This window comes from Poecilia formosa, unplaced genomic scaffold (assembly GCF_000485575.1).
Source record: "Poecilia formosa unplaced genomic scaffold, Poecilia_formosa-5.1.2 Scaffold104, whole genome shotgun sequence".
NCBI classification, from domain to species: Eukaryota; Metazoa; Chordata; class Actinopteri; order Cyprinodontiformes; family Poeciliidae; genus Poecilia; species Poecilia formosa.
Window position 1 is genome coordinate 1,637,958 of NW_006800043.1, and position 15,737 is coordinate 1,653,694.

The following is a 15,737-nucleotide window of genomic DNA, read 5'->3' on the forward strand; positions in this document are numbered from 1 at the left end:
AGGTGAAGCTTCACTGTCATGTTTTAAATTGTACACATCGTGTAAACACCTCTGTAATGATAAAAAAAAAAAACACTTGTAAGAAAAGAATTGGCTCAGAGATATTTTCTTTCAATCACAATATGTCCTCCAGCACAGATTCAGCCTCATTAATTTCCAGTAAGCACTTGTTCTGATTTACTGGTATTTCTCTGCAGGTTGGAAAATGCAGGCAAGTTACGCAACGTTCGTTGCTGCTCAAAGATGTGACATTAGCGCCCTCTGGTGGCAGTATTTTGTCCTACCGCTTAAACGCTCCAGAAAAGCCAGATGGAGCTCATGTTGCACTCTTTGCTCAAGGCCATCTTGATTTAATGTGTTTATAGAGGAGACAAGATTTCTTGTCCTTCGCGCCACATTTTCAGCCAGCCTGCCTTGGCTTTTAGCACCAGAAATGTCAAACAGCACTAAATCATTAAGATAAAGAATCAATTTGCCATAAAATTGATTGGGAAAACTTGACAAGTTATATAGATCAACTTTCATTTTACAGCTCATGTAAAGCTTGTTGCAAAACCTTTGGAGAAGCCATTAAAACACAGGACAGAACACCGCCACGTCAAATGAGATTTCCCTAGTAACTCATTTTGAATGTTGTTGCACTCAATGTCATACAATTCGACTAATGATGAAGTGGAATATTCTTGATAAGAATCTAAACATGTTAAGTAGAGTGAATATTTAAGTTAAGAGACAATAATCGCAAACACACAGTGAAGAAAAACCTTCGCTGGGTTTGAATAAATTTGGTAAACTGATTCAGATCATTCCACGTTTTGAACATAATTTATGGAAAGAAATGTGAGTTGATCTTTTTTTATGTATGGATAAAAAAAAAGCAACATACTTGTTGCTATTACTGACATCTAGTATGCATTTTATGTCAACTGGCCCATCTGAAATATATTTCTTAAGATGCATTGTAATTGTTTTCTCCACTATGAAAAATAATGTCCAGTTGGACCTCATTTCACATCGAAAGTAGAGCAGTCTCAATGAGTTTTCAGTGATACGTCACACATGTATACCTGGAATTTTACTGAAAGAGCTCTTTTATTTATTTCTTTTATGCGATTCACATTTGGAATAGTTATTTTAAATTATAAACTTCACAAAAATAGTTTTGTCCTTTACAGTTTTTTTTTTTCAGCAGGTTCTTATGCTACCCAAAATAAAACCACAGACAAAACACCGACAATTCACGAGAATATTTGCATCTTCAAGTCTTTTGTTTTTCCAGAGCATGCACACAAAAAAACACAAGTTCAGCGCTCTAACTTGGTATGAAACTGATCTTTATCAAGGGGGGGGAACAAGTCATTTTGAGAGACAATGTTACAGTCGTTTATGATCTAGTTGGCTTTGATTGCGTGTACACTGTCGCTACTCCAAATACACATCTTAAAGGAAACATTTAGGCCGTTGGCATGCACCACAAAAAAAAAAAAAAAAAATTCTGAGTCCAGAGCAACATAGAGGCTTTCTCGGGAAACTGCAGTTTGTACATTTTGATTAGCCCTCATTGAACTGATCCTGAAATTTTCGTCTAAGGCAACTTTCCTTTCAAAGGAAATCAGGGGTTTAACGTCTCCTGTGATCACACAGACTTATGGCTGATAAGAAGACATCACAGTGATTGGGAGCAGATGTAATCTCAGCTGTTATACTCCAATAAACCTGGTTTTGCAACGTCGTAAATAGTACATAACGGTGAGGTGAACGTCATGGGTTCACGCAAGTCTAAATCGAGCCCCACGATGAATTTAACAACAGATAAACGTTATCACAAGGTCTGGATAATGAAAAGAAACACGGTACTCACAGTGTTAGCTGTTGTGATGACAAAAGCTACAAGAATTATGCTTCCAAAGATTTGACAATATGCACCGTTTAGCACTGAGTTAATGTACTGCAAATATACTTGCTAAAGGTCTTGTGACTAGAAATTAGTCTCTGTTCGGAGAATGTTGCTTTGGGACCCCTTTGGCCTATAAAATCGTATGCCCCTAAAATAAGTTCAGCAATTCAGCAAATGCCAGATTCTGCCCTTTCACATGTAATTCCAGATTAAAAATGTGATCCAAGTTTTCTCTCAAACACTCTGAAATCTCCGCAGACAGTCGAGGTCAGCGGTGACTACAGGTGCGGAGAAAAAAAAAAAGTCTCCTGCTTCATTTCTGCATTGAAATTGTTCATAATGCCCTGGATTTAAACAAATTTATAAGGGAACAGCACAAAAGAGGTAGGAATTCGGAATTCCAAAAGCTTCAATTCACAAGTACGCCGACGTGTGTTCAACATTGCATGCTAACGACGTGTCGCACAGACAGAGAAATCAAAACCACACTCTTCACAAATTTATATGGCATTACGTGAACAAGAGGACACAGTCGGTCCCAGCAACCAAACTCAGAAGCGTATGTACACACGACTAGAGCTCTGGATTTTATGAAGGTGTTTCTGCTTTTGCTAGGTGACCACTTCTTCTCGTGGCAGATTGAGCCTCACCTCCCCGCCCGCTGCTGCAGAAGCTGAGTACGTTGCCGTGGCAGAAGTGCAGGAAGGGCCATTGGTCTCCATGGTGAAGAGCTTGCAAGGTCCCTGTGGGGTCACACCAGGGGCCTCTCGTTCCGGGCTGGAGGCCCTGGATGATCCAACAGAGGACGTGGGGCTCAGCTGCACAGCTGTGGTGTCCTGCAGTGTGTGCTCGCTGGTCTCTATTTCGAACGCCGCACCACCGGCCAGCCCGCCGTGTCCCATCAATCCCGCCCCTCTGCCGCCCACCTTAGAGCCTCGAGAGCTGCTCGGGGGAGGGAGGCGGCTGCACACGCAGCAGGCGCCAAAGAAGGAGAAGGCCACCAGCAGCAGGACGGGCCCAATTATGATGGGAGGGTTGGCAGAAGGCACCAGTGTGCTGAAGGCGAATGCTCCCACCAGGGTGATGTTGAGTCCTGCCAACATGATGCATAGTCCACAGGCACAGCAGAGCGCCGGAGAGGGAAGGCCATGAGGACGAGACTTCTTCTTCTTCTTGGGCTCCTTTTTAGGCACAGAGGTGCTGTTGCTCCTGTCAGTGATGACCATGTTGTTACCTCCGGGACTTGTTTTTGTCTATCTTCTATCTTTATGGGCACAGAATGAAAACATAAACAGACTTCAGCAACTGACTATAACACATGTGTTCTCTGAGCTCATAATACTTTCATCTAACCACTGCAGTGTCCTTCCTGGGAGTTTATTTTATGCATCACTGAACACTAATCATTCATTGCTGTGTTGCCACAGAGCCCAGCAGAAGTGTTCATACACCGTGAACATTTCCACATTATGGCAAGTCGCAACCTCACACTCTGTGTGTGTTTTGCTGTGATTGTACGTGATACGCCATCGAGAAGTTGGACGTGATTATACAGTGGAAGGAAAATTACGCTGTATTTTCTTTAAATCTTAAACGTATGTCATGCATTTGTATTTATCCCTCTCGAGCAAATGCTTTGTGGAACCACCTGTTGGCCACTTGGCTGCTTCTCTGAATGATGCTCTCCTCATTAGATATTCACAGCTTTGAGTGTCTAAGACCTTTTTAGTGTGCATTCTGAAAAGGTCACTAGTTTTCTCTAAGACAACTTTGAAGTATTTGTGTCTGTAGTGGAAATAAACTAAACACAAATATATTTACTGATTAGGTGACTCCTGAAGGTCTTTGATGGCACTATATTTTATTTAGGGGTATACTGGAAAAAGAAAAAAAAAAAAAAAAACAAAGAAATGTCAGAATGAAAAATATTGAATTTTCATTCTTCTGTAGGAAATAGAATAAAATAAAAACTCGGAATCCTTTTTCATGTTCCCCCCCCCCTCTTCATTACTACATGCTACATCGATTTAGCTTTAGCCCATCACAAGCTCAGTAAAAACCATTGAAGTTTTTTTTTGTAGTTGTGATGTTCAAGGAGTCTGATCACTTTTGCGAAGTACTGTACTTTATATTTTGAAAACAAAGAGAAGCCATAAACACACATGTAATTAAAAAATATACATATTATAACTCAAGAAATGCAAGCAGTAAACAGTGACCACCGTGTGCTTCATATCAGTGATTGGCACTTAAATTGTAGTGCTGACTGACATCCAAAGCCTGCATTACATAATCTGTAAGAAAGTATGATAATGCAGTCCTGAAATCATAAACCAATCTCCAAGATGTTCTTAGTAAAAATCCAGTTTTAAATATCAATTCTACAATTTAATTGATGGATTTCAAAGACAATTAATTGAGATAGACAAACAGCAAATGTGTTGAAGTAAATAATAGCACATAATTGTTAAATTCTTACAAAAAAAAAAAAACATACTTTCTTCTCTGCTGCTTAACAACTGAGGATGTCTGACAAGCATTGATGTGTATTTGCTCTGGATCAGAGAACTTAAATATTATCAGAAGTGTAGCTGCTACTTCAGGCCAGAAAGGCTTTTGGTACACATTTGCTATCAAATAATTTTACATTTCAAATTTATTCCAGTTTGCATGTATTCAGCATGTTAGAGCTAAGAAGAGTATGGCGTCTTTCATATCTTGTGCAAGTGTAAATTGGCTTTTGTCAGAATGCATGTCCCAAACATTAAGATATGCTGATTCTATGTAAAAAATAAATAAATAAATAAAAAATAAAAATAATAATAATAATAAAATAAACAAATCTGAATAAATCCTTACCCATTATGTCAACCCAGTAAAGGTGCTTCCATTGTTACTCCATTAGATTTTCACGGTGATCCCCCGTTTCTTCATAGTCGCATGTAATTACTGACACGCTAAAAGGCTGCATCAACAACAAACGGATATTGGGCATCCTGCGTTCGTTGCTCGTTTTCTCCCTCCCCTTTTCAACGCCGAGCTGCCCAAGTCATGAGAGGAATTCAATCAGTGGCACAGGAAACACCAGACAAAGCTGTGGGGTGTCAAATCCGGCAGGAGACAGACGATTATTTAGGTGAGACGGCAGTTCTTTTGAGCTGACTCGCCGCTCCAGATGTGGACCGGAGGAGAGATGCTCGTTGTAGCGCCTGATAGGTCACGTAAATGGCGGATCCACACAGTGTGTCCGAGGCATCTTCCTATCTGACTGGGTAAAGGATTCATGTCTCCTTAATTCATATCTGATGAGTGCCGCGCAGAGCTCATGCCCTCCTCTGTGGACCGCTGGATGCGATGAGCTGTTCTCCACGTCAGCGATCCATCCATCAGTGGGTCGTTGTATGGCAAGCTGATTTACCACATAATTAGAAAAGGATTTTTTTTTAAGACTTTCTGTGAAAAGCTTTTACCATTAGATACTTTTTTCTTTTCTTTTTTTTCTTTTTTTTTTACACATATTAAAGTTAATAGCTATTCCAAAAAAGTCAAGACTGAGGTAGACGTCTACAATCTCAAAACAACACGAGTAAAGTCAAGAAACAATATTACATTTTGTGAGGGTGATTTTATGCAGTGCAAAGACATTGTCACGTGTGCAATCGTTAATTAGATGCCAGCCAATGATTTTTTTTACATGGAAATGGAGACTGGAGTCTTTGCACCACCAGTAACCTTCCTGTGTGAAACAAGTACTGAAAACAAAACAAACGTCTCCGGTCTGAGTATCAAATGAAAAAGCAAAGCACTTCAGCAATCAATAAAATAATGATTATTTAAACCACTCTAATTGTATGATATGTGACTATTGCCCAGCTTTACGTTTTTTTTGTTACCTTTTGCTGGAGGTATAACATATTACTTGTTTGCATGCTGATATGGAAATTTGATCTCTAAATATATAAAATATGTGCTTTTATTTTACATCTCCAGAATTAAGCCCACCAGTAACAGTGGGATTTGTACTTATCTGAAATGTGTTGCTTATAAACTGTTACTTTCTTAAACTCACCAACTATTTTTTGGAGCTGACATGCTTAAACATGAATGGGAAATTGACATTCTTTGTCAAAGACGTGAGGTACCTAATACGTACAAAAGAAAGAGTACATCTTTGAGTAGTTCAACTTTTGAAAAGCTGAAATACATAAATTTTTAGCAAATAAATATTAATAAAATGTTTTAGAAGCTTTTGTTTCTTTGACAGGTAAGTTCCAGAGGCCTATCAGTTGATAGATCCTGTTTACAGAAAGAATGGTATAGTTAATTATAAGGTTCTCTATATGATTTGAGTTTAAGTGAATAACATGACCAATCACAAGCCTTCATTTCAATACCCATTTAATGAAACCTGACAGTGATTTAAAGAGACATAAAATGACATTCTCTTAAAGCAGTATGTGATTTTTGGAGTCAGATATCTTTTTATACAACAGAAATCTACTTTGGATCTTGAATAAGTATTTAGATTCAGATTAACCTATTAATCTGGTTTTATACAAAATAAAGAAAAGGTTTATTTAAAACAAGTAGATGTCTTCTTCTGGGCCTTAAACAGAATCTAATTTTAAAAACTCCCGAACTAGCAGGAGGATAATTAAATCATCGATGATTTTCCGTACCACACTCGTTGTGAAGTGGGGCTGAATGAAGATGAAGAGCGTTGAAGCCTCTTCTTGTCAGCTTGCCTTTATTCTACGTGTGTCTAATATGCTTGATTTAGATCTTTGCACATGAAATTTAAATCTCTTTGTAGATTTTCTTGAAAGGGAAATGTGATTAAATGAGCAATAAAACAGCTGCTGCTGCTCAAAGACCAGCTTACACAGAAATGGAGGAGGAAAGCTAGGTGAGATGTTTTCCTGTGGATTTTGAGATGACTTTTAAAACAAATTTAAATTTGAAAAGTATTTATTGCAAGAGCATCAGCACAGAATAACTTCAATCAGAGGTTAATTACTTGAAGAATCCCAATGATTATCAAGAGATGCGTGATATTAATGTCATACGCAAGAAAAGGATTGGACATAATGTTAAGTTAAATCAAATTTATTAATAAGCCGACCTGCACCAGGACACATTAAACTAGTAAATGTTTTATATCAACCTAAAGGTAAGTTTTTAGTCCAGGCAATCTGAAATTACTGAAAGTAAAATAGCAATGAAAAGAAAAACAGATGACAGCTTAACCTGATTAAACGCTTTGTACTTAAAACGGGTCTGTTTTGGTGTATTTTAGTAATCACCATACAATTCTACACTGACATGCTTTCTTGTCAACTGATTGAACAAAAGCCCTGAATACTGTAATGTTCTTCACATGCGCATTCATGGTTGCCCTCGGTGACGCAGGAGGATTGCATGGTGAGGCATTCTTGTTTGAAGTCTCACAATAAAGCTGCCGGCAACCATTAAGGCACTGCTGAATCCTCAGGTACCTGTTGGTTAAGCCTTATCAACGCAACTCTGCATCATTCATCCTCACAGCACGCCATGTTTTATTGTGAGACAGCAGCCTTCCTACCATCACCACCTTCCAAGCAGCAGCTGTTCTCCCTGCGTCGTCCTGAATATGCTCATTATGTCGCACGGTGGGGGAGCAGGTCACCGTGTGAACCTATTACATATCGCTGTTTGTGACAACACACGCACTTTGCTTTGCCTTTATGAAGGAACTAACCTTCAATTTGATTCTACTCTTAACATCATGCAAGCCCAATGAGCTTCACCTCCATCACAGGTTTCGAGATTTAACTTTAACAAATCTAAAAATAAAAAATAAAAAAAAAATATGGATTTAGTTTTTGTAGGTTTATTAGACCACATCATTCATATAAAAAGAGGGAACTGCAATCTGCGGTTGAGCTTTAACAACAGTTGATTAAAGAATACTGCTGCCAGGGGAGAGTTGTTGGTGGAGTCATGTGACATGGTGACATCACGGAAGGTCTTGAGCAGTGGGTGACTGTTTCATTTTCCGTCTCGATAAGACATCTGGCATGTCTGAAGAAGTCCTGCAACAGACCAATGCGTGAGTCATGCTGGCAATGAAGGCTATGTGGTGGGTGTCAGTGTGTGACAGAACTGAAAAAGATAAAAAAGAGAGAGAGACAAAAAAAAAGACACATAAAGAAAAACATATCAGAAGAAGATTGGGTTGGATGAATCTATTGCACACATGTTCATTACTTTTTAGTGGACTTGTTGATATTCAGAGAACTGTAAAAATGTTTGAGCATTGGTCTATGGCACCTATGTGTTTCACTCAGTCAGGTTTTATTTTATCATAGCTAGTTCAGCTTTTTTTTTTTTATCCCACCATGTTAAAGACTGGGCTCATTATTTATATGTAAACAATTGGCATTGGAACACATATGTCCTAAATGTAAAACAAACACATTGTTAAGGACATCTATCCAGAGTCTCCTATAAAATATACTTATACTCTTGCCTTAATTTTCACCCCCAAAACACTTACATGTCAGTTAATGGGTCCATCAGGACACCGGCGTCCTCATGGCAGTTAGAGGGTTAAAAACATCTTTTTGCAACAACTCGGTTTTAGTCCTGTCATATTAATTAAAATTAACAGCATCTTACGCCTTAAAGAAAGTCTACAGATGTTTGGTCTGTCTACAGGCATTTGCACATGTGTGAAGTGCAAAGAACATGTTTCTTTAACAGGTCTCTATATACATTCAACAGCTATTTTATTAGGTACATCTGTCCAAGTGCTTGTTAGCAAAAATAGCAAATCAGCCAGTCGCCCGGGAGCAACTGGCTGCGTTAAAACATCCAGATGTTGTGAAGAAAACTTTCTGAAGTTCAAACTGTGCATCAGAAGGAAGAAGAAATGAAATTTTAGTGACTTTGAATGTGGCATTCAAAGTCACTGGTACTCTGAACGTTGCTGGGAGAGAATTTCGAAACCTGCTGATTTACCGGAGGCAAAACCATTTTTCCGATTTTCTGGGAACCGAGTATTAGGAAGATGTACCTAATAAAGTGGCCAGTACAAGCATGTTTACTTTATATTCAGTTTAGTTAATCTTATTTCTATTTTCAGTTCGTACCCCTCCTCTGGATTGGGCTCAGCAGCTGGTCCTCCCTCCACAAAGGTTCCCATTCGACTCTTTGAGCGCTCCAGTTGGAGTTGACTCTGAGTGCCTAAGAGGACCACAGGAAAGAGGACAGAGCACGATGCAGTAATGAGTTTGGTAGCTGAATTGCACCATGGATTATTTTTCAGAATACGTACAAATTTTACTGAAGAAATTTTAACGTACAAAATTCTGGCAACCACAGAATTTTACCATATACATAAGGATTTCATCATATTTATGCAGTATAATCCACATAAACATGGTTAATACTGTATTTATACTGAAAAATTCTGGCAACCACAGCTGTTGGCATTTTACCATAAATTAGAGACGTCTCTATTTTACAGTGTAAAGCCAGGTTTGCTTATGCTTATGTTTCCACTCGATTCTTCTAGTTGCGCACTGGATCTCTACAGCTCCTCCAGAGTTACCACGGACCTCTTTGCTTCCCAACTATGTTTTTTCACCCCTGAGGCCTTTGTAGAACAGTTGCATTTTTATGAGGTTAAATTGAACACTGGGTGACTCTAATTAGGGAAATTATGAAGGCAGTGGATTGCACTGGATTTCATTTAGGAACCTGGAGTAAAACAATGCATGTCTCATTTTTCACATTTTAATCAATTATTGTTTTCTGTCTATTTTATGTGTATTTCCTATTTTGTGTTTTTGCTGTTGCAAAACTTAAAGTACATAAAAGTTTGTAGTTGTAGCCTGGCAAAATGTGAAAAAGTTCTAAATATGTACTTATTGGCTTTCCGATCTATTTGCAGATGTCAAAATGAATAATAAATGCAGGTGAACTAAGATCCCTGGAGTTTCAGCTGCCTCCACTCCGTTTCCACTCACCCTCTCGTCTCAGTGTCTCAGCCGGCTGATCAGCGTTAGCCACAGTGGGGTGAACTCTGAAGTTTCCTAGAAGGATAAAAGGTGGAATAATATTTAGATGGAGAAAAACTTTTGTGTATTTTAATAAGTGAGAAATTCAATCTATGTCCGGTTTCAAAAAAAAAAAAACTTACCAAAAGATGGCAGGATGTTGTTGATATTCAGCCAAGCTTTTACGAAGGGATAGATTGAAATGAGCAAGCCTGCAAAGCGGAAAGTGGCAATAATGTTTTTGATGAATGGTCTGAAATTGCTTCATAATTTGCATGTTGCGACTAGTTAATTTACTTTGAGAAGTAACCTAATTGCTTTTGATGCCTGGAAGATAGAAGAAAGTCTGAAAAATAGAAGATGGTCTATTTCACTATGACACAGATGATTGGGAATTTTTCATTGTATATCAAAGTGTAAGCCTTCCCAGTATGATCCTTACATCCGATACAAGGTGAGATGCTTCTTCTAGTTCAGTTCAAAGTGCAAAGTGGCATTTGAATCGCATGGTTTTGGCACCTTTCTGTAGTCCTGCGCCCCCAATCAGCACCTTTATTGATTTTTCTTATTAGTCTAAGGAGCTGGCATTACAGCCTGGCAGCTCCTGAGGGTGGTTGTGATGCATGTCTGCGCTTAAAATGTCATGAAACTGCAGAAGGAGGGTAAACAATCTGCAGAGAACACTCTGTTCATACTCATTAGTCAGCCTGTGTGTCGGAGGCGGCATCGAGCCACACAAGCCCCAAAAAACACATAATTAAGGACGTCTGCTGCTCAGTCGCACAAAATCCTGCGAGAGTGAAAGTATCAGTCACGCTGCGGTGCACAGATTGTATTTGCGAATGCAGGTAGCCGCACGTTAGCAAGACAAATTAATTATTAAAAGCTGATCAACTCCTCAGCGAGAATGAGTTTCTCATTAACTATGCATACACATGCTGATGTTGTCTTCCACAGATCACAAGCGCTGCCCTTTCCTCTTTCTCTCCAGGAAACCAGTCCAGACACGCTTTTATCAGAGCAGCTCCTACGGCTATCAGCTGGCTCTGGTTACAGTCTTGTATCAAATGAACATTGGATGGAAGAAGTCGCTAGTCGCAGACCTTAACATTTTACTTTTACTTCAATGCATTATGCATATTATATATCGGGTGAATTCAGCTAATGTCCTGCCATTGTACATGTAAAGAATCTTCCTGCGTAATCCAATCTTAGAATAGGTACAGCTGTTCTGTCAAGGAGAAATGGAGATAGTTCTTGGAGAACACCAGCGAACAAAAGCGTCAAGAATATGACAGAACACAGCAGACATATCAGGGATAATATTATGGAAAAGAAAAGAAAAAAAAAGTTTATGAAACAAAATTGCACCTTTAAACATTTAAAGAAAAAAACACTATTGGTGAAAGAATCCATAAGAAGGCTTTTATGACTCATGACTGATGTCAAGTTTGAATAGGAAACATTTTGGTCAGATAAGACAATAGTTTAACTCAAATCTCTAGTCACTCTAGTCCACAAGTAAAACTAACCTAACAATAAAACATTTTTAGTGGCACAATCATGCTGTGGAGATGTTTTGTTGTTTTTTTGTTGTTCTTTTTAACAGGAAAATGGAAGCGTGTTGGAGTGTCTTGGAAGGATGGATGGAGCTAAATATGAGGTAATCCTGGAAGTAGAGGTATCAAAGGATTTAAGACTGAGGTAGAGGTTAACTTTTAAGTGATATGATTACCATGCATATGGACAGTTTAGATTAAAAAACAAAACAAAAAAAACAAACAAACAAAAAAAAAGACAGTTTCATATGTTTCAATGGCTGAAGCTTTGACAGGATTCATCCAGTCAGACAAAGGTTGGGCTTTTTTGCAAAGAAAAATTAACAAAAATGCTACATCTCAAAAGTGTTAAGCAAGTAAAAACATATCCTAAAAACTTGCAGTTTGCAGTCTTTTACTAAATACAGGAGGAGACCATACTTTTCATATTTTTATCTTTTTAAAGGAAATCCTATTGTGAGGAACTGCAAGGTCCATTGGGTTTGGCTACTTAGTAGAAACAGTCATTTCAAAACAAACCAAATAATTACCATCAAAGTGATACAAAGCTTAAAATGTTCAGCCAACTATTACAAAAAAGTTGTTAGAAACTCCTCTTGTCTTATTTAGAACTTTCTAAATAGCTTTGCAACATCTGCAAATGATAATCTGAAAAGCAAATAAGCAAACCAAAGTGTTTCTCATTCGGAGTTACAGACTCTCACCGAGGCCTCCAGCTCCCAGGAAGATTCCTCCTACAGCATCAGCATCACATTCCCTGGACACCCCGATGATGATGCAGCCGGCAACAATGGCAAACAGGGCTGAGCCCACTCGTAGCCCATGGTACTGCCCGATGCTAACAGGGTTCATTCAGCAGGTGGAGGTCCCCCACCTGCCACACTCACCCACACACTCTTTTACAGCCCAGGTAATAACTGGGGAACCAAACTCTGCCTCAGCTCAGGCTCTGACTTCCACCAACAGCCACTCCCATACTCATGCATCGCTCTCTCTGACACAGAAACACTTTCCCTGGTTTAGACTGTCCTCTGTTTCGTAAGGGATCTCATGAATCTTTAAAGTGGAGATCTGGTTTCTATTGCAGCTGGAAATTAGGACAGTTGAAGAAGCCCTGACTCGTATGACAGGGAATTCTCCCTTAAATCTGATCACAATCCTCGACCAGAGCATCCGGTATCATGAGCTCCGTTTGTGGAAAAACACAGGGAGGAGCAGGAGGCAAAGAGAAAAGGCAACAATTAGAGAGTGAGCCTATGTGTGACTTCTATGAGTTGCTTGTGAGCTTGAAGGGAATGTGTAATGAAAGGTTCAGAATACTCTGTGGCGGGGCCCGAGGCCATCCACAAAGGCATGCAGTTGCCATAGGAATAGCATATCCATGGCAACACAGGAAAAAGAGGAGGGTAAGCAGGATTAACACTTGTTGAACAGGGTAACAAATTAACTTACAGCACTCTGTGGAGGAGAAACAGCCACACATTTCCTCCACAGGTCAAATCTCTCTGTCTTCATTCAAATGTCAAGATTCGTCATAAATTAGTGTGACTAATATTAAAAAGTATGTGTGTGTGTAATACTCACACGGGCATCTCATGGCATCTCATTCTCTTCTCAGCCTTTATCATTTGTGACACTTTAAAAATGAGCTTACATGTTCACTTCTTTTGCTTACATGGATTTAGTACACAGTTAACAGACGGTGGAAGTCCTGCAGGACTTAAGAACAGCAAAAATCCTAATTCAGTTTGATTCAAACTTGCTATAAAACAGAGATAACATGTTTTTTTTGTTTGTTTTTTTTGTTTGCTTTTCACTTCAGTGCCAGATTAAATGCTTGGAATGAATTTGTTTTATGACATGTTTCCTGTTTCTTACGAAGACTGTTCTTAGATGATGAAAACACATATTTGGTTTACCCTATTACAATTATGGAATAATAACCCAAGTGTAGTTACAGAAATAAGTAACTGTACATGTTCAAAAATCCATGAATAATATTTGGAAAACTAATTTGAAACAGCTCACATCAATAGCTTCCTTTTCAGAGACAAAAACGTTTGCGTTGGCCGGGAATCGAACCCGGGTCAACTGCTTGGAAGGCAGCTATGCTAACCACTATACCACCAACGCCACGGATCACTAACATGCGGCCTGAAGAAATTTAAACAATGTGCACTCTATATATTTTGTATTTTCTGTCTGACACATTTTTATTTTCTGTTTTCTTCTGTCGTTCTGGCCACTATGTCTGTAACTGCTGTTTTCATTCCTTTTTTTCAGTTTTAGCTAGTCGACTTGCCTTGATTATTACACATACTGCGAGAATCACATTGCTCTCTTGTATTTCTAGCGTTAGCAGTGTAAAAAACGGTTTCCGTTGTGGCGGACAGAACTAGACTTTTAAACAAGGGGCGGCTGGAGAGTATGGAGCTAAAACAATCTCATAATTCACAAATGCACAGATCGAGATTACCAAATGCACAAGATCCACAAATGCACAGTACGAGATCCACAGATGTACAGAAGGAGATCCACAAATGCAAAGGATGAGACTCACAACTGTACAAGATCCATTTGTGGATATTGATATGTGCATTTGTGAATTATGAGACTGGTTTAGCTCCATAGAGAGTGGGTAAAGATTGAAAATAAATGACCATCCTGACTGAGCCTAAGCTATTTTCCAGAGAAATATTGGTGGAAACTTTAGTCTCCAAAGCTAACAGACACAAAACATCTTCTTAAATTTAGTTAGGTTAGGCTACAACTATTGTTGTATAGCACTTTGCATGACAGTGACACTTTACTTAAAGAAAAGTTCTTGGCCCGTACGGGGATCGAACCCGCGACCTTGGCGTTATTAGCACCACGCTCTAACCAACTGAGCTAACCGGCCATAAGTCGCCAACCGAGAACATGTTTGTAAAACTGAATGTCTCATAAATGAAATGCTTGGGCTATAAGGACTTCAGGTGGAGATTATCTGAAAAGCCCCTAGAGTCTTTTTTTACAGGAGGCTAATGAACTGCAGTTACAGCAGGAAGCAATTCATAGTTTAGGTACAGCAAGTAACGCGCTGTTTGGCCGCCAGCGACATTTCGGGGGCGCTGTTTCTCCCCCTTCAATAACCGCTAAAGTGCATTTTGAGTGGCAGAGAGCGACACATCGACGTAAAGAGAAGTCAAAACCGTGGAATAAAGCTTGTACTCCACCACACGACTAATATATGCGGTGTAATATGATTCGCTCCATGGTAGCCAATCAAATATCCGACCCACCAATCTCGTTCTTATACCTCCATTTGGGTCTCAACTGCTTCTAAAAATAAAGTGCTTTAAAAAAAATCCTAGCTGTCTTTGGCAGTAAGTCAATGGGTTTTGATGATCTCTCGAACGCTGAGTCCGACATGCAGGTAACCATTTAATATCTCGTATACCAGGATATCAGCATTTGCTATGCCATTACTTCTTCAACAGACCTCGTGGCGCAACGGTAGCGCGTCTGACTCCAGATCAGAAGGTTGCGTGTTCAAATCACGTCGGGGTCAAGTCTTTTAAAGCAAATTGCTTCTTTTAAGTCAACTATAGTTGTTCAATGTTGTAAGCTATTACAGAATCAAAGTACAGGGAGTAAAACATTAAGCATATACAAAGTACTATGCTATGTACACTTAAAAGTTGGTGACAATAAAAATATGTGAAATATAAAATGCTAGGAAAAATGGCAAATGCAGAATTTACAACACGTACTGCTGAAAATCAGCCAATGGAAAAAAAAAAGTTGCTGTTGTATATTTACGCAAAAACAGACCACTTACAGCTCAGAACAAGAACACTTATGTAAAGAGAGCGCATTTACGTACGTCGGGGACAGTACTAGTCTACTATCAACAGTGCAGAAAGAGCAATTTTCAAAAAGAAGAAAAAAAGAGGGCTCGTCCGGGATTTGAACCCGGGACCTCTCGCACCCTAAGCGAGAATCATACCCCTAGACCAACGAGCCAAGATGCTGTAATGTCACGCAGTATCACAACACAACGTTTGACAAGGGATTGAATTGTGTTATATATTTTTTGGTATGCCAAATGTTAGAATACTTTATGAGAAAGGCATGATATTTCTGCCTGTTACGGTCTCTGTTTCACTATTCGGTTATAACAGTCCGTAAAAGGGAAGACGTAGATTATTAAGTTTAATCAAATCTAAATTCATAGAAAACAAAGCTACATGTAAGGAACTC

The 15,737-nt window shown here is 39.1% G+C and overlaps 2 protein-coding genes and 4 non-coding genes across 7 annotated transcripts; 1 reads left to right on the forward strand and 5 right to left on the reverse strand.

The window, feature by feature from the left end:
* Nucleotides 1–1,187: 1,187 nt before the first annotated feature.
* LOC103143065 (uncharacterized) lies at nt 1,188–5,298 on the reverse strand. Its single transcript, XM_007559467.2, has 2 exons — nt 4,757–5,298; nt 1,188–3,161 (listed from the first exon to the last, which is right to left on the reverse strand). The coding sequence occupies exon 2, from the start codon at nt 3,121–3,123 to the stop codon at nt 2,509–2,511; it is 615 nt and encodes a 204-aa protein (XP_007559529.1). The 5' UTR covers nt 3,124–3,161; nt 4,757–5,298; the 3' UTR covers nt 1,188–2,508.
* A 1,689-nt stretch (nt 5,299–6,987) lies between these two features.
* LOC103143040 (kinocilin-like) lies at nt 6,988–12,471 on the reverse strand. 2 transcript variants are annotated; one of them, XM_007559423.2, is made up of 5 exons: nt 12,200–12,471; nt 10,080–10,148; nt 9,907–9,972; nt 9,028–9,121; nt 6,988–7,968 (listed from the first exon to the last, which is right to left on the reverse strand). In XM_007559423.2, exons 1-5 carry the CDS (start codon nt 12,345–12,347, stop codon nt 7,893–7,895), a joined length of 453 nt encoding a protein of 150 aa, XP_007559485.1. In that variant the 5' UTR covers nt 12,348–12,471; the 3' UTR covers nt 6,988–7,892. The 2 variants fall into 2 exon arrangements, with proteins under 2 accessions (XP_007559485.1, XP_016530417.1); XM_016674931.1 differs by having other exon boundaries at nt 6,988–8,038.
* A 1,085-nt stretch (nt 12,472–13,556) lies between these two features.
* trnag-ucc (transfer RNA glycine (anticodon UCC)) lies at nt 13,557–13,628 on the reverse strand. The gene has a single exon. It is a non-coding gene; the product is annotated as a tRNA-Gly (tRNA).
* Nucleotides 13,629–14,320: 692 nt separating this feature from the next.
* Nucleotides 14,321–14,394, reverse strand: trnai-aau (transfer RNA isoleucine (anticodon AAU)). Its single transcript has one exon. It is a non-coding gene; the product is annotated as a tRNA-Ile (tRNA).
* Nucleotides 14,395–14,973: 579 nt separating this feature from the next.
* Nucleotides 14,974–15,045, forward strand: trnaw-cca (transfer RNA tryptophan (anticodon CCA)). The gene has a single exon. It is a non-coding gene; the product is annotated as a tRNA-Trp (tRNA).
* A 383-nt stretch (nt 15,046–15,428) lies between these two features.
* On the reverse strand, nt 15,429–15,500 carry trnap-agg (transfer RNA proline (anticodon AGG)). Its single transcript has one exon. It is a non-coding gene; the product is annotated as a tRNA-Pro (tRNA).
* Between the last annotated feature and the right edge of the window lie 237 nt (nt 15,501–15,737).